This window comes from Fundulus heteroclitus, chromosome 10, assembly GCF_011125445.2.
Source record: "Fundulus heteroclitus isolate FHET01 chromosome 10, MU-UCD_Fhet_4.1, whole genome shotgun sequence".
Lineage (NCBI taxonomy): Eukaryota > Metazoa > Chordata > Actinopteri > Cyprinodontiformes > Fundulidae > Fundulus > Fundulus heteroclitus.
Genome location: NC_046370.1, coordinates 25,009,944 through 25,030,715, shown reverse-complemented (window position 1 = coordinate 25,030,715; position 20,772 = coordinate 25,009,944). Strand labels below are relative to the sequence as shown.

Genomic DNA, 20,772 nt, shown 5'->3' with positions numbered 1-20,772 from the left:
TCTGCATGTGTGCATTTATGCTCCAATAGAAGACTTGTCTGATGTTTAATTTATTAAGTATCTTTAAATCTCACAAACCTCTGAGTTTCAAGCAATTGTAGTTCAGTTCATGGGGTTCTCACTGTGACCCATTCCAAGCAATGTTCTCTCTGCGGGAGAACATTGAAGTCCACGTTGGTGAAAGCTCTCCAGAATATTCTGCAGTTAAAACGTTCCTTGGAGTTTAAAGTGACTTTACACAAGTCGTCAAATGTAATCATTTTGATAGTTATGGCTAATAGTTTATTTCTAAATGGCACAACTTATTTTTTAGACTGGAGTCCATGTTGCACTAATCAGCTGGTCGACACTGCTGCGGTCAGAGGAGTTACCAGAAGGTCATAGACCCTGTTGATTTGAATCCTACAGTGGAAACATTGGCATTAAACCGGCCTTGTTTTATGAAAGTATGTTAAGGTATCTAACTCAATGCACCTGAGGCAAATATTAATTAGCTCCAGCGGAAGGAACCGTCAAGGCTCACAATATCCAAGTTGAGGTGTGTTGAAGCAGAAACACGGGATAGTTCCAGGGCTCCACCCTGAGGTCTAGAGTTTGAGATCCCTGCCTTAGATGAAGAACTGTTAAAAACAGTATTTGTGTGGAACCAAGACTGAGAAAAGACACTTTCCAACAAAACATGAAGCTACCGTATTGAATCTTTTAGCTATCATCACTTGTGTATTCAGCTGATATCTGGCCCTGTGTAGACCCGGTTTTAATGTCCATCCTGACTGATCTGCAGTAGAGCAGCCCCACTACCATACTCACCTGGTTTTACCACCTGTACACAGTGATTGCATCTCTCCAAATCATGTGGACTACTTTGTTGTTCAGGTAGCTGAGATTCATCTGAGAAACTCATCTGTGGGGTTTAACCCACACCATATAAGAGAACAAATAATGTAACACTTCCCAGCAACCACACACTGTGTCCTTATTGACTCAAGTGTCCCTGGTGACATGAATACAGTGATTGGGCCTCCAGTGCCTTCACACTTATATTTAGTTATGTCCAGAGCCAATTGAATCACTCAGGATGCATGTTGGGGACAGGTCTGAACGGGCCAAAGTTCTAAAAACACAACACTGCAGATACAAATGCTGACTTTCGTATTGCATTTAGTTGTGTGTATAACACAGTAGTTGCACTTGAAAATGAAACTTTTGCTGACCTTAGGAGTGTCTGGTTTTAACGGGCTGAGCGTTTTTCTCCTTCAATCCTTCATTGCTTTCCTTTCTGTCCTACTATTCTAACAATATGGAAAGCAGGCTCATCTCAGTGGGTTTGTATGCTTTGTTTAGAGGAGCTGTATGGTGACTTTGAAGATCTGGAAACTGGGGAAGTCCACATGAGCCACGCTGAGGTATGAGATGAAGCGCAATGATGCCGGAGCAACCTTTGAGCCTGAATGTCAATATTAGATTTTTTTTCTATCAAAGCTTGAGCGTCGTCACATTTTTAACTTCTTTGTGATGTAATGTACGAGCAGGTAGAACTTAAAAAGAAGCGAAACAGAAAAATGCTTTATTAATTTAGGTGTTAATGTTCGGCAGAATTGAATTGATTGTCCTGCCGTACATTAATAGTCTGACCAAACATTATTATGTCCCATTCTTTAGGAACAGGATGTCATCAGCTTTTTCTGCAGTTCCCTCTGATAAACAATGAAAACACAAAGGACAGATTTTCGAGCCATTGCTGATTCAGTCGTGGTTTTGTGCAGGGGTGTAACCATTTCAGAAGTATGGGGACACTTTTCTGAGAGATTTATTGCGTTATTTTTCATCCTCTTACATTCAATCTCACCTCCTTAGTGGCTAAAGAACCACATAATCACTAGCAACTACAGTAAAGCCCCGGTAGACCAACTTTAACTCTTTAAACTATGTTCTTGTGGAAGCTGGAACCTCAGCATTTCACCTACTGTCCTAATGCTCTGTGTGAAATGCAGAATTCTGAGAACCATGATGATGAAGACGATGGAGATGAAGAGATCCAGGTGAAGATGGACGATGACGAGGTTCAGAAGAACAAACGTTTGGAGAAAAAGCGCCGGCTGAAAGAACGATTTGACGCAGAGTACGATGATGGTGATGCTACTTATTTTGATGACCTAAAGGAGGAGATGCAGAAGCAGGCAGAGGTAGATCAACTCAACCTGTTCGACTGCTCAGTGTTTCCAACCTGATTGTTCCCAACATCTCAAACATTTGTCTTCATTTTGGTGCTCAGCTGAACAGAGCAGCGTTTGAGGACATGGATGATGAGAGCAGAGTGCAGTACGAAGGCTTCCGGCCAGGAATGTACATCCGAGTTGAAATCTGCTCTTTGCCCTGTGAATTTGTCACAAACTTTGACCCCCATTATCCCATTATCCTGGGTGGCCTGGGCTCCAGCGAAGGCAACATAGGATATCTTCAGGTGCGTACATGTACTGTTGGCTGACAGTGTGCATGTTTACCCAGAGGAAGCCCATTTTTCTTTATTTAAAAGAAAAGTTATCAAGCATTAAATTTGGTTAGATAACAAAAAAAACATCCATTATTCATCAATAATAACGTTCCCTCTAAGAGATTAAGGTTCCAGCAGCAGAACAACCATTTGAAATTCAGTCATTTCCCCCACAGGGGACAATAAAGGCAATTAAATTCAAATGTGTTCAAGTGAAGTTTAAAAGCCAAACAAATGATAAGAATTCCTTTATTGTACCGCAACAGGGAAATTCCGGTGTGACAGTGGCAACACGCGGACAGTTAGACACAATTATAGCAGTGAGGGGGAACAAAAAGAGAAGAAAAAAAGAGCAGACCAGATTAATCTAAAGTTAGCTCTAAAGAAACATCAAGAGTAGAAGGTACAGGTAAATATTGAACAAAGGAAAAAAACTATTGGACAGTGGAAAACTCCAGCCTTTTTACATAACACACAATAACAGAATATGTCATATTTACATAATGTACAATTATACAATATCCAATATGCATGGCAGTGCAGCAACATCCCAGCTAAGGCATGTGCAAGTTATCTTAGCATATGGGAACAGTGTAAACAATAAATGGTTGGATCAGAACCTGTGCAACAATTTAGTATGAGTTATAATGTCTCTTGGGAGCAGCCAAGATTATAGGATAAAGTCTGACAGCACCCAGGAGGAACGATCGATGGAAGCGCTCCTTAGCACATTTGGGTGCAGCAGTCTGTCACTGAAAGAGCTCTCTACACCATAGAAGATGGCTGATGCCACCACAGAGTTAAAGAAGGTATTTAGGAGAAGCCCTTGCACTCCAAAAGACCTCAGCCTCCTCAGCAGGTGGAGTCTGCTCTGAACCTTCCTGTAAAGAGCGTCTGTATTAGGACTCCAGTCCAGTTTGTTGGTGAGGTGTCAGGTGAACACCCAGGTACTTAGAAGGGTCTACTATCTCCACATCAGTTCTCTGGATGTTCACCTGTGTCAGTGAGGTGGGTCTGCGCCTGAGAGAGTCCACCACCAGCTCTTTTGTTTTCCCTGCATTTAACCTGAGATGGTTCTGTTGGCACCAGTCTACAAAGCTCTGGATCCACTGTCTGTACTCTGACTCGTCCTCATCTGTGATGAGACCGACTATGGCAAAGTCATCAGAGAACGTCTGTAGGTGGCAGCCTGGTGAGGTTATGGGGAAGTCTGGAGTGTAGGAGAACAAAAACAGTTCGGTGCTCTTGTGCTGCAGGTCAGCTTGTCAAAGACACAGCCCTGTGTCCTCACATACTGCAGTCAACCAGTGAAGTAATAGGGGGTTTTCACTGACGTCACTGGCCAACTTCCGGTTTGCCATATTGGGTGGCACACTTCCTTATCTCTAGTTGTCGTACACGTATTATCGTATCGCGAATGGATAAGTACGCCAGCACGCTAGAGCGACCAGATAAGGACGTATATCTGAGGAAATGTTCCGTGATCGACCATATGGACCCGTATGCCCTCCACGGTGCCTTGTTTAGCCGTAATCCAGATGCATTACCTGGTGTTCGGTGAAAACCCTCTGCACACTCTTGAGGAAATGAGAGCTTACGAGGATCTAGAGGCTCACAACCAGTTCACATCTGGTTATGTACATCAAGGAAATCGCCATCATACGTGGACGGGTGAGTTTTAATAAGATGGTAAAAATGTAAACAATCCGACGCAAATGTGTCGCATGCTTCTGCGGTGGCTGACGGCCGGCGGTGCGCGAAGGCGCTTGGCTGCAAGGCCGATTGACGCCGCTCGCGGCTTTAATTATTTAAGCAGAACAATGACCAGTGAAAAATTAAGTTGTATTTACCGTATTGGCGCCGGTAGGAGCTGCAGATCATAAAGCCAGCAAACAGTGGGAACACAGCAACTCGTTCAAAGGTAAGCTGCGCTCAGACGGGCTCTGGCACATGCTAGTTTAGTAGCTGCTAACCGTCAGTGCTAACAACCACTCGCGCATGTAATGTACTTTTAACTTGCTGCTATGTGTTTCAAACGGTTAGAACACACTCTCATTGACTTCGGGATACTGTGGAAAGTTATGTTCGGTCGACTTACAGCCGCGATCCAAGCGAGCCGACGACTCTTTGTTATCTCTGTAACTCGTTCAAAGGTAAGCTGCGCTCAGACGGGCTCTGGCACATGCTAACCGTCAGTGCTAACAACCACTCACGCATGTAATGTACTTTTAACTAGCTGCTATGTGTTTCAAACGTTTAGAACACACTCTCATTGACATCGGGATACTGTGGAAAGTTATGTTCGGTCGACTTACACCCGCGATCCAAGCGAGCCGACGACTCTTTGTTATCGCTAACAGTTGTTCTCCGTGGTTGCGCCTCCAGGCAGGAAAGCGGTGGAAAATTAATCTGTTTCTATGTTTTTCCCATGGCGATCATGTGTTGCGCTGTTACAGCCCACAATACAGCAACGGTTTACCATGGTTGAAATCAAGTTAAGGTGAAATTAATCAAATTAAAACACGGCTGAGAGAGGGAGTACAGTACGCGGTAGTAATAGGCAGTAGAGGCGGCGGAGGCAGTCAACATGACAGCCGCGGAAAGTAATAAGTCATAACGCCCAAGCCCTATTATTAATATATTCTTCTTACATGTTTTAAATACTTAACAGTTAATTACCTGTGACAAAGTGAGCACCGCAGACTCTGGCGTATTACAGCTTAACACCGTCCAAATCGGACCTGGATATCCGTGTCAGCCATAGGTGACGGCGTTGTTCAGACAGCTGTTTTGTTTTTTCACACTGATTCACTATTACGGCTGGTAGGCGATAGAAATAGCGTTGATCTCCACCTCCACGGGCCATGCAACCAACCATTAAACACGTTTTCCCCATTGTTCACTTCCAATACTGCCTAAGGCGTCATACAACGCAGGTCAACGGTGCGAAACGACTGCCACCCAATATGGCGGACGCGCTGAGTAGTCACGTGAGCGTGACGTCAGCTGAAAACCCCCTATTCAGTATCCACTGGGAAAGTTAGTGATCCACTCCTGACTGCTCCAGCTTGTCCTTCAGGAGTCCTGGTTGGATGGTGTTGAACGCACTGGAGAAATCAACGAACTTTATCCTCACTGGGCTTCCAGGATTCTCCAGATGGGCCAGTAGGTAGATGATGGCATCATCTACCCTGATGCCAGACGTCACCAGGGGGCATAGATGGTTAAAGATCAGCCTCTCGAGGGTCTTCATCAGGTGCAATGTTAGTGCTACTGCCCTGTAGCTGTTAAGGTGTTTTGGTGTGCAGTTTTGGGCACCGGCACCACACAGGAGGTTTTCCACAGCTGTAGTACTTTCCTCTGCTTCAGGCTGTTGTTGAACATGTGCCCCATGACGCCACAAAGCTCACCCGCACAGCACCTCAGAAGCCTGGAACTGATGCCATCTAGACCTCATTTTGGTCTGATAGCAGCAGCTAAACGACCATCTTCCTGCGCTGCCATGTTTTTTTTTACCTGAACCATTTTGGATTTGGCCCAAATCTTTGAGATCGGAACAGGACAAGATGGATTCTCATGTTTTTGTGAACGCACAAATGTCGTTAGAACTCCGCTTGCAGGTGAGGTTACCTGCCAGCTTGGGATACTGCTGTGTTACATATCTGTATTTTTAGTTATTTCTGAAATGTTGTACATATATATTTGTTTTCGATGGTAATATTGGGTGAAAACTCAACAAAAGATTCCACATACATGGAGAACACAGTATTTGTATTGGTAATTAACTGTCTGTTTGTATGTGTGTCAGATGCGACTAAAGAAACACAGATGGTACAACCGTATCCTGAAGACAAAGGATCCCCTCATCTTTTCCTTAGGCTGGCGGCGGTTCCAGACCATTCCCCTGTATCACATCGAGGATCACAACGGACGCCACCGCTTGCTCAAATACACCCCACAGCACATGCACTGTGGAGCCACCATCTGGGGTGAGACGCATTAAAAGCATGCTCTGACAAAATAAGATTTTACTCACAAATTACTTCAAACTATTTCATACTGATAAGCAGGCTTGATTTTGATTTAATCGTCACGCTGTCTTCCAACACTCAGCTTTAGTCAGGAAATCTGGGTTGTGACCAAAGGAACGTGTCTGAGTGTCATGTGTCAGTGGTCCTCAACCTGTGGTTAGACCTGGAGAGTACGAATCACCTCTGTTTTAAAATAAATTAGCTAAGGTGGCTTTGATACACTACAGTTGTAAAAGTATTCACTCACCCATCCAAACAATCAAAATCAGGTCACCTCCATGACCACAGGTGTATAGAGTCAAGCCGCTAAGCATGCAGGCTGTTTCGGCATGCCTAGGTGCATTTGTGAAAGAATGGTTCACTTTCAGGAGCTCAGTGAACTCCAGGGTGGTTCTGTGGTAGAATACCACTTGAGCAACAAGCCCAGTTCTCATTCCTAAATATTGCCCAGTGAGCGGTCAGTATATAACGAAGTGGGAACTACTGGGAATGACATACAACTCAGCACAAAGGGGTGGGCCATGTAAACTGATAGTGGGAAGAGCATAGTTCGCAGAGATCTCCAGCTTGCTGCAGAGTTAATTGGTCCAGACCTCCAACTTCATGTGACCTTCAGATTAGTTCGAGAACAGCGTGCAGTGAGCTTCATGAAATGGGTTTCCATGGCTGAGCAGCTACATCCAGGCCATACACCACCAAGAGCAATGCAAAGTTTCAGATGCAGGAGTGTAAAGCATACTGCAGCTGGACTCTAGAGCAATGGATAAATCACGCTTCTCCATCTGGCAATCTATGGCAGGGTTTCCGCGGGGCGTTAAGTCATTAAATTATTATTTTTTTTAAATTAAGGCCTTAATTAGCATTAAAAGTCATTAAATGTGATTATTGTGGCATAAAAATGCCTTATTTTTTTTCTAAAAAAATTCGGTCATAAAAACAGTTTCGTCAGCTATATTATCAGATATAACTGATTCCGCGTCTTTGCGCGGAACTGCTTCCGGTTGATCATAAAGCTGTATGTTTTTACAATGTTCGGAAAAGTAGCTCGGGCGGAGAAAGAGCTGGAGAATGAGGGCGAAATGCAAATTTCAACAAAAGTGGATAGAAAACGAGGAATAGGGGGTTTTCAGTGACGTCACTGGCCAGCTTCCGGTCCGCCATCTTGGGTGGCATATTATCATATCATATCATATCGCGAATGGATAAGTACGCCAGCACGCTAGAGCCACCAGATAAGGACTTATTTCTGAGGAAATGTTCCGTGATCGACCATATGGACCCCTATGCCCTCCACGGTGCCTTGTTTAGCACTAATCCAGATGATTGGCCAAATGTAGAGCACGGCGATATAGTGCATTACCTGGTGTTCAGTGAAAACCCTCTGCCCAGTCTTGAGGAAATGAGAGCTTACAAGGGTCTAGAGGCTCACAACCAGTTCACATCTGGTTGGGTACGAGATGTAGAAGTTATGTACATGAAGGAAATCGCCATCATACGTGGACGGGTGAGTTTTAATAAGATGGTAAAAATGTAAACAATCCGACGCAAATGCGACGAAAATGCGTGACAGCTTCTGCGGTGGCTGACGGCCGGCGGTGCGCGAAGGTGCTTGGCTGCAGGGCCGATCGACGCCGCTCGCAGCTTTAATTATTTAAGCAGAACAATGACCAGTGCAAAATTAAGTTGTATTTACGCCTACCGGCGTAACCCGGAAGTAGCGCGGACGTCACTTTGCATATCAAATGTCTTCGGCTACCTTGTTTGTGGTGTGAGCGCCTATACTTCAGAACAGTTCTGAAGCTACAAGTCCTTGGAGTCTCATGTGCAGTTCACGAATGGATGGGTTCAGGAGCTGCAGATCATAAAGCCAGCAAACAGTGGGAACACAGTAACTCGTACAAAGGTAAGCTGTGCTCAAACGGGCTCTGGCACCTGCTAACCGTTAGTGCTAACAACCACTCACGCATGTAATGTACTTTTAACTAGCTGCTATGTGTTTCAAAGGTTTAGAACACACTCTCATTGACATTGGGATACTGTGGAAAGTTATGTTCGGTCACCTTACAGCCGCGATCCAAGCGAGCCGACGACTCTTCGTTATCTCTGACACTTGGTCTCCGTGGTTGCGCCTCCAGACAGGAAAGCGGTGCAAAGTTAACCCATTTTCTATGTTTTTCCCATGGCGATCATGTGTTGCGCTGTTACAGCCCACAATACAGCAACGGTTTACCATGGTTGAAATCAAGTTAAGGTGAAATTAATCAAATTAAAACACGGCTGAGACAGGGAGTACAGTACGTGGTAGTCATAGGCAGTAGTCTGAGTAGTGGCGGCGGAGGCAGTCAACATGACGCCCAAGCCCTATTAATATATTCTTACATGTTTTAAATGCTTAACAGTTAATTACCTGTGACAAAGTGAGCACCGCAGACTCTGGCGTATTCCAGCTTAACACCGTCCAAATCGGACCTGTTTATCCGTGTCAGCCATAGGTGACGGCGTTGTTCAGATAGCTGTTTTGTTTTTTCACATTGATTCACGATTACGGCTGGTAGGCGATAGAAAGAACGTTGTTCTCCAAAAAAAAACACCTATTGGAGACATGGCTGTAGCCTGTCGACGGTAAAGATGACGAAGGATTTTGCCGTGTTTGTAAAAAAAAAAAAGTAAGCTTTGCACAATGGGTGTCAATGCTTCACGATCTCACCTGAAGTCAGACAGTGTAGACCAGGGTGTACGCGAGTATACGGCGCATACCCAAATATTTTTCAGTCAGCATTACGTATACCCACTTCTGGAGCAATATTTGTGTCTTTTGTTTGAATGCGCAGTGAGACAGGTATTGAGCGTTTAAACATCACACGCGCACGCTCAACTCTGATAAACTCTTCTCACTATGCTCGCGCTCGGTGAGTTCGGCCCGCCGAACAATTTAGTCTGGCGGGCTATGTGTGTGTGTATGTATGTATGTATATATATGTATGTATATATATATATATATATATATATATATATATATATATATATATATATATATATATATATATATATATATATATATATATATATATATATATATATACTCACTCACTCACTCACCGGCCACTTTATTAGGTACCCCATGCTAGTAACGGGTTGGACCCCCTTTTGCCTTCAGAACTGCCTCAATTCTTCGTGGCATAGATTCAACAAGGTGCTGGAAGCATTCCTCAGGGAGTTTGGTCCATATTGACATGATGGCATCACACAGTTGCCGCAGATTTGTCGGCTGCACATCCATGATGCGAATCTCCCGTTCCACCACATCCCAAAGATGCTCTATTGGATTGAGATCTGGTGACTGTGGAGGCCATTTGAGTACAGCAAACTCATTGTCATGTTCAAGAAACCAGTCTGAGATGATTCCAGCTTTATGACATGGCGCATTATCCTGCTGAAAGTAGCCATCATGGGTTGGGTACATTGTGGTCATAAAGGGATGGACATGGTCAGCAACAATACTCAGGTAGGCTGTGGCGTTGCAACGATGCTCAATTGGTACCAAGGGGCCCAAAGAGTGCCAAGAAAATATTCCCCACACCATGACACCACCACCACCAGCCTGAACCGTTGATACAAGGCAGGATAGATCCATGCTTTCATGTTGTAGACGCCAAATTCTGACCCTACCATCCGACTGTCGCATCAGAAATCGAGACTCATCAGACCAGGCAACGTTTTTCCAATCTTCTATTGTCCAATTTCGATGAGCTTGTGCAAATTGTAGCCTCAGTTTCCTGTTCTTAGCTGAAAGGAGTGGCACCCGATGTGGTCTTCTGCTGCTGTAGCCCATCTGCCTCAAAGTTCGACGTACTGTGCGTTCAGAGATGCTCTTCTGCCCACCTTGGTTGTAACGGATGGTTATTTGAGTCACTGTTGCCCTTCTATCAGCTCGAACCAGTCTGGCCATTCTCCTCTGACCTCTGGCATCAACAAGGCATTTCCGCCCACAGAACTGCCGCTCACTGGATGTTTTTTCTTTTTCGGACCATTCTCTGTAAACCCTAGAGATGGTTGTGCTTGAAAATCCCAGTAGATTAGCAGTTTCTAAAATACTCAGACCAGCCCTTCTGGCACCAACAATCATGCCACGTTCAAAGTCACTCAAATCACCTTTCTTCCCCATACTGATGCTCGGTTTGAACTGCAGGAGATTCTCTTGACCATGTCTACATGCCTAAATGCACTGAGTTGCCGCCATGTGATTGGCTGCTTAGAAATTAAGTGTTAACGAGCAGTTGGACAGGTGTACCTAATAAAGTGGCCGGTGAGTGTATATGTATGTATGTATATATATGTATGTATGTATATGAAAAGATGCTGGTGTTGAGTCTCCAAACATAAATGAATATAGGTCACTGAAAGGGATAGATGGATAGACGGATTGGGTCAGTGCCCTGGTGCTGACCTCAAAAGTAACATTTACGGGCCTGTCTACATTCCTGCTCTGATCTGTTGTATAGACACAGATGTTGAGCGAAAGATAATATGATCTACCTGGGAACTGGTCAGGGTGTCTTTCTTTGGAGGTTTTCTGGGCACATCTTACTGTGAGGAGGCCCCAGGGAACAGGCCTATATCCCCTCTGGGTCTCCCTGGATGAGCTGAAGAATGTTGCTGGGGAGAGGGAGGTTTGGGATTCTTTCCTGGACCTGTTAAACACGTGACCTGATCTTGAATGAGCTGAAGACAAGAATTAATCATCTTTATTGTGATGCAACCATAATAAAATCTGGAAACATGAAAAGGATGGCAGGATGGTTAAAACCTTACATGACAAGATATATTTGAAGTGAATACTCTGGTAGGTTTTCCAAAAAGTAATTTTTAAAAGTGATTAATTTCTCTTGTGTCTGTCCCTTGAAAGGTCCCATCACACCACAGGGTTCTGGTTTCCTGGCTGTGCAGTCACTGACTGGAGTTAAAGTAAGGTTGTCAACTTGGTGTTGATTAACTACGATTCAATCTACCGTCTCAGTAAATCTGATAGTTTGCCATCTTTTACTTCCAGGATTTCCTATAAAAGAAAATCAGATCGGTTAATTATGTGGTTTTCATGATCGGTTCCTTTTTTATCTCTACAGGCCAATTTTCGCATCGCGGCCACCGGAGTTGTTCTTGATCTGGACAAATCGGTGACCATAGTGAAGAAGCTCAAGCTAATTGGATATCCATTCAAGATCTTTAAGAACACCTGCTTCGTTAAGGTGGGGACATGAGTTTCCTTTTGGTTTTAGGGTTTACATGGACCAGGTCATGAGTTTGATTACTACCGTTTTTTCTGACTATAAGGCGCACCGGATTATAAGGCGCACTAAATATTCTTCAAAAGTGTGTAATATCACTCTGTTCCTTCAGGTACACAGCTCTCTATCTGTCTGTTGGGAGGACAGAGTAGATGGACGACACTGCCCTGTTTCTAACATAGGCCAAAATAAACCTAACTTTTATATTGAATTAACTTACTAGGTTTATTGTTGCTAGCGCATACTCCAGGCTGCCCAAAGGCTCCCATATATTTGGGTGTACTTTGCGCTTACTGTAAACTTGGTGGACTCCACGTTGACTCTCCTCGGACATTTAACCCATAGTCTCCATAGTCCAACGTACTATTGCCTACGTTTTTATGTGACAAATTCCTACAATTCTCACACTTTCTGCCAGTGGGATGAAGCGGCGGAACAGATAGTAAAATGTGTGATTATCTAGCTAAAGCCGTTTCTTTCCCAGCAAGCTCCCACCACACACTTGTCAGTGAGAACAGAGAGGGGCTGTGATTCTGCACGTCCTTGCAGCCGCCTGCTTGGAGCAGCTCAGTGTATCATTTTATATTGAGCCGTACTTGCATGCACAGAGTCCGCATCAATTATGCATGAAATTTAGCGGAGTGAACCACGCCTAAGTATGTGGGGGCCTTTACATGAATGCACTTCTAGTTTCGACATTAGTCAGGCACTCTTTTAGACTGCTTAGAAATCCGATCAGGTAGTGACACAGTCAATCGTAATATCCATTGAGCGTAGCGGCTTTGTTGCTTATCAAAGTCGTACTTGCACATTTGAACAGGTTTTTGAGCACATTGTACCACATAAAATCACTCAGTAAGCACAACGGTAATCATATATAAGACACACCAGTTTATAAGGGGCACCATCAATTTTTGACAAAATTTAAGAATTTTAAGTGTGCCTTATAGTCTGAAAAAATGGCACTAAGCGGCTTTGCTGTGTGTGATGGATACTTGTGTATCAGGTCTAAGGATGCTGTGTATCTCCTCAGGGAATGTTCAACACGGTACTGGAGGTAGCTAAGTTTGAAGGGGCGGCTGTACGATCAGTGTCAGGAATCAGGGGTCAGATCAAGAAGGCTCTGTCTTCACCAACGGGAGCTTTCAGAGCCACATTTGAGGACCGGTTGCTCATGAGTGGTGAGTGTTTTTATGGTGCACAACTGTGAACACGCTCACAGTTGGACCCCTCACCTTTCAGCTCTTATTGTGTTTGTTAGTCAAAGACATTCTGCAGAATCCTGGCTGTGATCCTCTTTAGTCAGAGGAGATGTGCAAACATCTCAACATTGTTTTCTAAAGTATTTATCAGTGTGCAGCTCACATGCACTGAAGAGGGAGTGGTGGGCTGTGCTCTGATAGGACAAAATGGCAGATCCACCAAATTTTCCACGAGCGGACACAGCTCACCTAATGTTTTCTCTGAGCTTCTTCTTGAAGAGAAGCCTTGTTTTGCAGTAAATCTATACCGATGCTACATCCACAAGATTATTCAGTTTCTCAAAGAACAAGCATCTGTTTCTGTAAGAGGAGCTGTGTGAAAACAGCTTCCCTGTATTGAAAGTTTGTGTAACATCTGTGTTTTGGGTGTTTGCAGACATTGTATTTCTGCGCTCCTGGTATCCAGTGTCTGTTCCTCAGCTCTACAACCCCGTCACCTCTCTGCTGCTACCGGCGGGTCAGAAGGACAGCTGGGCAGGCATGAGAACCCTCGGGCAGCTCAAACGCGACCTGGGGATCCACAACCAACCGAACCCCGACTCTCTGTACAAGGTAGAGAGCACTCCTCCTGCCAGCTTTCTGAGCAACTCATCATGGAGACAGAACATTTCATGCAACCATACCTGTAGTCTAGGGCTGGACGATATAGAAAAAAAAAGCATATCGATAAAATAGAAATCATATTGATCGATATTGATAATTATCAAAAGAATTCAAAATATATATTTTATGTGCAGCCCTGGCCATTTTATGCTGTTGCTTAATAACCTATTTTTAAATGAATGGTTTAAAACACAACCCTTTATTCAACCAACGTTTTACGAAAACTGTAAGTGTTAAAGAAAAAAAAAGAACACGTGCTCTCTGAACTCTCTGAAGGCTGATTGAGCTTTCCTGGGTTTGTGATTGGTTGGGAGGATGCAATGACTGTAGTATTAACCTACATGATAGCCTAGAATGCACTGTTCTTTATTGAACTTTTTATTGACCCGTGTTTTTTATATTGAACCATACATCTATCGATCGATATATATTGCTATTGAATTATTATCCAGCCCTACTGTTGTCCATTACATACTTAGTATATACACCCTATGCTGCTTAGCTTATTGTTAGCTTGGGTATGAATGATTATTGTCTTATCCTCATTTGGAAGTCGCTTTGGAAAGAAGCCTCTGCCAGTGGATAAACATGTCATCTTTGACACAATGCTGACATGTAATAAATAGCCTTAGTTTAGTTAGGAGTGTGTTGACCACCAGTCCAGACCTTCTGTTGTCTGATTATTGAGCACCTTTAGTAAACCTTTGCCTTGCGCCATTGCTCCATAGTGCTGGAAAATCCACACATAGTAAACTAAGAAGTTGCTCTTAAAGGACAGTTTGATCCTGGTCTTTATTTAGACATAAAAACAGCTCCAGGCAAATCCACTCAGATCAGTTTAGTGATTACTGCAATGTCAGTGAGTTAATGCAGCTGTCTCGGTTCCTTAGAAACACTGCTTTTTAATTGGCAAAACAACCTAAACTAAACTTAACTGTTTTTATCTAGGATTGAAATGATTATATTAGGGCTACAACAACAAATCGATAGAATCAATAAAAATTGATCATTAAAAGCTGTTGTTACGGCCCCCCTCTTTTTGTGAGGAGGGGAGTAACACGACAACCACAACAATTTGACAGTCCAGGTGAATGTTGTAAAAAGGATGGATTTATTGATAACGAAAATCCCCAGAAGGCTCACACAAACTGTGGGGGAGAAAGGGTGCCAAATCAAAGAAAATAATAGAACAAAACAGGGCCTAACTACCGTCTGTGCTAAAGAAACAAAAGAAAACAAAAACCCTGCCAATCTAATCTAACAAAAGTTTCCACCAAAACTTTACATGGGTGGCACCCACCTACTTGCCTAGTGTATCTAACAGAAAAACAAACACCTACGTGATGAAATGTACAGGGTGCCCTAAACTTACCTCACCCTCTAACTCCCACCACAAACCTTCACACAAAGAGCAACAACACAAGCGTCAGGTAACAAAGCCAGGTTGATCTGATCTCCAGCTCTCCCCTGCTGGGCTGCTTAAATAAGGCCTCCCTGGATGCTGATTGGCCCATGGTTGATGAGAAATCAATCAAGGGAGATTGACACCAGCTTTCCTCAGTACCTGTGAAGAGACAAAGGGGGAGGGGAAAGAGAAACAAACAGCCTGCAGGCATGTACCAGCTGTGGTGATGAATTTCATCATTGATTCGTTGTGTCGTGCGATTAATGCGTCACTCGCCATGTCATGGAGCCGTTTACCTCACCTGCAGACCATTGTCAATGCTGACTGGCTGCTTTGCGATGTAAACGGAGCTAGTGCTGGGCGATATGGAAAAAAAATCATATATCACGATATGGACTATTTTATATCACAATAACGATATATATCGCAATATGCCCCAATTAAGTAAGTTTTCAGCAAATCTCTGAAAAATATGACAAAACAACATAATTGCTTATTTTTTTCTAACTTTATTTTGAAGTGACATTTATAGAACTGTCACAAATTAGAAAAATAAATTGTAGTGCAGCAACATAAATACGTAAAATGAGGCGGAGGTAGCGCTACAGTACCCTTCACATTTGTTTCAAAATTCAACATGTTTGTAAATTAAATTACCAAAACGAATAAATCAAAGTGCACTAATGTTTAGTTTAAGTTTCTGAGTAGAAAAGCACACATTTCTGAACAAAAGTTAGTTAAAAAAAATAAACTGTTTTTCAAGTTTCTGAAATATTTAACCTTCTAGTGCAAAGTTTGCATACCATAATGGCAATATAGATGATGAAAATTAAATAAATCAGGGTTGAATATAACTATAAACTGTTTAAGGCATCAACCATCAAAAAAGTGCAAACATAAAGGATACATTGTCAACGCAGAAATGTTGTTTCTGTCAAATCTATAGGTTGAGTGTGAGGAAGACAAGTTGGTGAACTGTATTTGGCTTAAGACCTGACCTCTTATATGTGACAATGTTCCCACTCACACTGAAGGCCCGTTCAGATAAACTAGTAGCAGGAATGCACAAGTACGTCTTAGCAAGCCTGGCCACTAATGGGAAGTTTAACTCATGTTGTTTCCACCATCCCAGAGGGTCAGCCTCTGAATCAGGCTCAGGTGTCTGAAGATACATGGAGAGCTCCAGTTCAATGGATGCTCTGCTTGACTGAGAGCGGCTGGTGCCTTGGCCTACAGCTGGTGCCTTTTTGAAATAGCTCACCAAACTCTTCTTTGTCTTCTTTGTTGGATAAGGAAGGTCTGGATAATCTTCAGCAGCTGGTGGTGAAATGAAGGTGGCTGTTTCTGCACTTTCAGGTGCCGGCATTGCCATGTCCACCAGCTCTGCTGCAGCTCTCAACTTTATGAACTCCACCCTCTCTTCCTTCATATAGGCTGTCTTAAACCATGGGTCAACAAATGTCGCCATGTCTAGAAGGTTGTTGGTGGTACAGTCATCATACTCTTCATTGAGGTACTTAAGGATACCCTCTTTGATTGCTTTTGAGAGCTCTGTGTCCCCATCTTTCTGGCTGAGTATTCCGTTGTTGAAGAGGTGCAGTACTGGTTTCAGAAAAGATACGGTGACGTACTTCTCCCCCAATAAAGCATCAATAAACTCGAACAGTGGACCCAGTGTCTTGTTCATGGACTCTAGTACCATCATATCTTGCCAGCTTGGCACCAGATTTTTTGCCTAAGTCAGATAGATAAGGAAATGGGTTACTTTCGTCAGGAGGTGAATCTAGGCTGCAAACATAATCAGAATCCAAGGAATCGGTGTGTAATGTCCAGTTTCCATGTCTCACCTTCTTGTCTGCAAAAAGGACCTGTGACAGAGCTTTCTCCTGATCCAGGAACCTCTGGATCTTCTGCTGCAGTGAACCCCATCTTGTGGGGGTTTCAGTGATGAGCTGATGGGGAGGCAAGCCCAGTACTGCTTGAGCCTTGGCCAAGTCATGTTTTCTGTTCTACGAGTTGGAGAATGCACTCACAACTTTTTTACAGACCCCAACTGCACATTCCACAGCCTGCTTTGTAGATGCTGGTATGAGAGCTTTCAAAGCTTTCTCTGTATAGATAAAAGATGTATGTAATTTAATAACAAATGTGAATTTTATGATATAAATTATAAATACATTTAATTCATAATATCTAATTAAATCTGCACGCAACTCCTGTTATCCATTACGAGACCCACCGCCAGGATTACGCCATTAGCTGGGCGAAACCCTCTTCAGTATTGATGTGTTGTGTGTAGACTGATCAAACATAAAACAGGATAAACAAGCAAGTTAAATTTCACTAATATTTTGCTGTAAGTTTAATTAAGAATCGTCATCATCGACACTTGTTACCATGGGGAAATTATTTGAGAAAGACGCCAGCTCCAGAAGTACACAGATAACATAAAACACAGAAAAAACAAACATGCTCCCTCAGTGATGCACTCGTGCTTGCACTAAATTACACTTAAATTACACTTACCAATAGCTAGCTGGAGACGGTGACCAAAGCGTTGTAGCCGTTGCCATTCATTCAGTTCCATTGCAGTGATGTTGTTGGTGGCATTATCTGTGGTGACACAGACTAGGTGGTATTCTTGCAGCCCCCATGACTCCAGTGTATCTCTCAGACCTAGATAGATAAATGCTTTTATTTATATATAAATAAATATTATGAATAGAATAAATATGCAGCAATAGCAGAATTACACAATTACTGCTCCAGTAACTACCTTGGGCTAACATGGCTCCTGTGTGGTCATCTGTAAAGTAGGCAGTCTGTAAGGAGCGAGTGCAGATGGTCCAGTCTTCCCTGATGAAATGGATGGCATACACTCGTATAGGGCTGCGTCACCCTGCTTGTCCACAGGTCTGTTGTCAAGGCGTAATGTACCACGCTGCAAAGCTCCCCTTCTACTTTGGCCCGGCATGCGTCATATAAGCGAGGCAATTCCACTTGACTGAAGTGCTTGCGACTGGTCATAACGTACTTCGGTTCAAGGACTTTGACAAGCTCTCGGAAGCTCTCCTTCTTAACTTCGTACACGGGGACCATGCCTTTACATATGTAATGCGCAATGGCAACTGTGATTTGTTTTTGGCACTGAGAAGTTTTCTCATACGGGGTGCATCGTGCTAACGACTCTGTTACATCAACAAATGCATTGAGGACGTCAGCACCACAAAGACCATCATCACCCGAGCAAACCAACGACCCTGGATCACTGAGGAGGTCCATCAAGCGCTAAAAGCACGGAACTCAGCCTTCAAGTCTGGTGACAAGGAGGCATTGAGGACACTGAGAGCCAACCTGAACCATGCCATCAGGTTAGCGAAGCGGAACCACAGTCAGAAAATCCAGGAGATTTTCCATGACGCCAGCAACACCAGGAGCATTTGGAAAGGCATACAGGTGATCACTGAATACAACACGCCCTCCCCTGGTAGGTGAAGTTGATGCTGACTTCCTTTACAGACTAAATAACTTCTTTGGGAGGTTTGAGGCACTAAACAGCACTCCAGCAGTGAAAGCTGTTCCTCATCAGGAAGAGGAGGTCCTCTGCCTTGACACTGCCGATGTGTGGAAGACTTTAAGGAGAGTCAACCCGCGGAAGGCCCCAGGTCCCAACAACATACCTGGGCGGGTGCTCAAGGAGTGTGCAGGTCAGCTGGCTGGTGTCCTCACAGACATTTTTAACACCTCGCTGGACCAAGCCACAGTGCCAGCATGCTTTAAGTCTGCCTCCATCATTCCGGTGCAGAAGAAACCTCAAATCACCTGTTTCAACGACTACCGACCATCATGATGAAGTGCTTTGAAAGGCTGGTAAAGGAACACATCGTCTCCAGTCTACCCCCAACATTCGACCCGTTCCAGTTTGTCTACCGGCGGAACCGCTCCACTGAGGACACCATCTCTTCTGCTCTTCACCTGAGCCTTGCACACCTGGAGGATAAGAACAAGCACGTGTGGATGCTATTCCTGGACTTCAGTTCGGCGTTTAACACCATCATCCCACAGCATCTGGGGGGAAAACTGGAACCTCTAGGCTTCAGCACACCCCTTCGCAACTGGCTGCTAGACTTCATCACCAACAGACCTCACTCAGTCCGGGTCGGACAGAACACCCCTGATGTCATCACCCTCAGGGCTCTCCTCAGGGCTGTGTCCTGAGCCCCCTGCTGTTCACCCTGATGACACACGACTTCGTCCCCAGGTTCACCACCAATCACATCGTGAAGTTTGCTGACGACACAACAGTGGTGGGCCTGATCAAACACGACAACGACCAGGACTACAGAGAGGAGGTGGAGCAGCTGGTGGGCTGGTGCAGAGAAAACAGCATGATCCTGTACGTGGAGAAGACGGAGATCATCGTCGACTTCAGGAAGAACCGGCCTCACCACGCTCCACTGTTCAACAGCTCAGCTGTGGAGGTGGTCAGCAGCACCAAGTTCCTGGGGGTACACATCACGGACAACCTCAGCTGGTCTGTGAACACCACGTCACTGGTGAAGAGGGCACAGAAGCGCTTGTACTTCCTGAGGAGAGCCCACCTGCCCCCGCCCATCCTCACGACCTTCTATAGAAGCACCATAGAGAGCATGCTGACCAGCTGTCTCTCTGTGTGGTGTGGAGGCTGCAGTGCCTCCGACTGGAAGAACGTGAGGAGAGTGGTGAGGACAGCAGAAAGGATCATCGGGGCTCCTCTTCCCTCCATAAGATATTTCATCTCAGCGCTGCGTGTCCCGAGCCCGTAACATCAACAGTGACCCCTCACACCCCCACCATGGACTGTTCTCCCTGCTGCCCTCTGGGAAGAGGTTCCGCAGCATCCGCTGCAGGTCCACCAGGTTCTGCAAAAGCTTTTTCCCTGCTGCCATCAGACTGTTGAACTGCTGAACTATAACCCATAAACTCTGCACAACATTCGCATATTTCCACATTTTGCATCATTGCATCTCCATCTAGCATTACAACTGCTGCCAAACTCTTAGTTTTTAAATGCATTCTTGCTCAAATGCCCTTTGCACAATCAAATTCTGTACATACAAATGGTTTTTAAAAATACTTACCTGTACACTGTGACTTTCTCATGCATTGTTTACATTTCAATTGTTTTACTTTTAAATCACTGCACTTTATACTGTATTTTTAATCTACTGTAATTTACAAGCCGTATTATTGCACAAATGCCCTTGCACAATCAATTCTGCACATACAAATGGTTTTAAAAATACTCACCTGTACACTGTGACTTCTCCTGTATTGTCTACATTTAAATTGTTTACTTTTAAATCACTGCACCTTATACTGTAATCAAATTTTTACAAGCTGTATGCAACGAAATTTTGTTCTGTACGCACTTTGTGCATACAAAATGACAAAGTTGTCTAAGTCCAAGTCTAAGTTACCTTCGGCTGGCTATAATTTTTATTTTTGCAACTTCCTCCTGCTGTTTCACAACTTGCTTTACCTCTCACTTTTTAGATCCTTATGTATTCTTTTTCGTGGTTCTTCTTTAAGTGATATAAGAGGTTTGTCGTGTTGCCGTCGGGTGAGGGAACAGTCTTGTAGCATAGTTTGCAAATGACCTGCAAATGACCGTCTGCTCCGTGTTGGACTTCTTAAATCCAAAATGTAACCA

General features: G+C 44.0%; 1 protein-coding gene across 2 annotated transcripts in view; it reads left to right on the top strand.

Annotated features, from left to right (window-relative positions):
• The window catches only part of bms1 (BMS1 ribosome biogenesis factor), a 41,400-nt gene that overhangs the window by 15,903 nt on the left and 4,725 nt on the right, over positions 1-20,772 (top strand). For both annotated transcript variants that reach the window (XM_012882609.3, XM_021308653.2), the window contains exons 14-21: positions 1,345-1,406; positions 1,995-2,186; positions 2,276-2,464; positions 6,303-6,483; positions 11,432-11,490; positions 11,649-11,771; positions 12,844-12,991; positions 13,449-13,624. In XM_012882609.3, the coding sequence (XP_012738063.2) occupies positions 1,345-1,406; positions 1,995-2,186; positions 2,276-2,464; positions 6,303-6,483; positions 11,432-11,490; positions 11,649-11,771; positions 12,844-12,991; positions 13,449-13,624 (1,130 nt within the window). The remainder of the gene's footprint in view (positions 1-1,344; positions 1,407-1,994; positions 2,187-2,275; positions 2,465-6,302; positions 6,484-11,431; positions 11,491-11,648; positions 11,772-12,843; positions 12,992-13,448; positions 13,625-20,772) is intronic.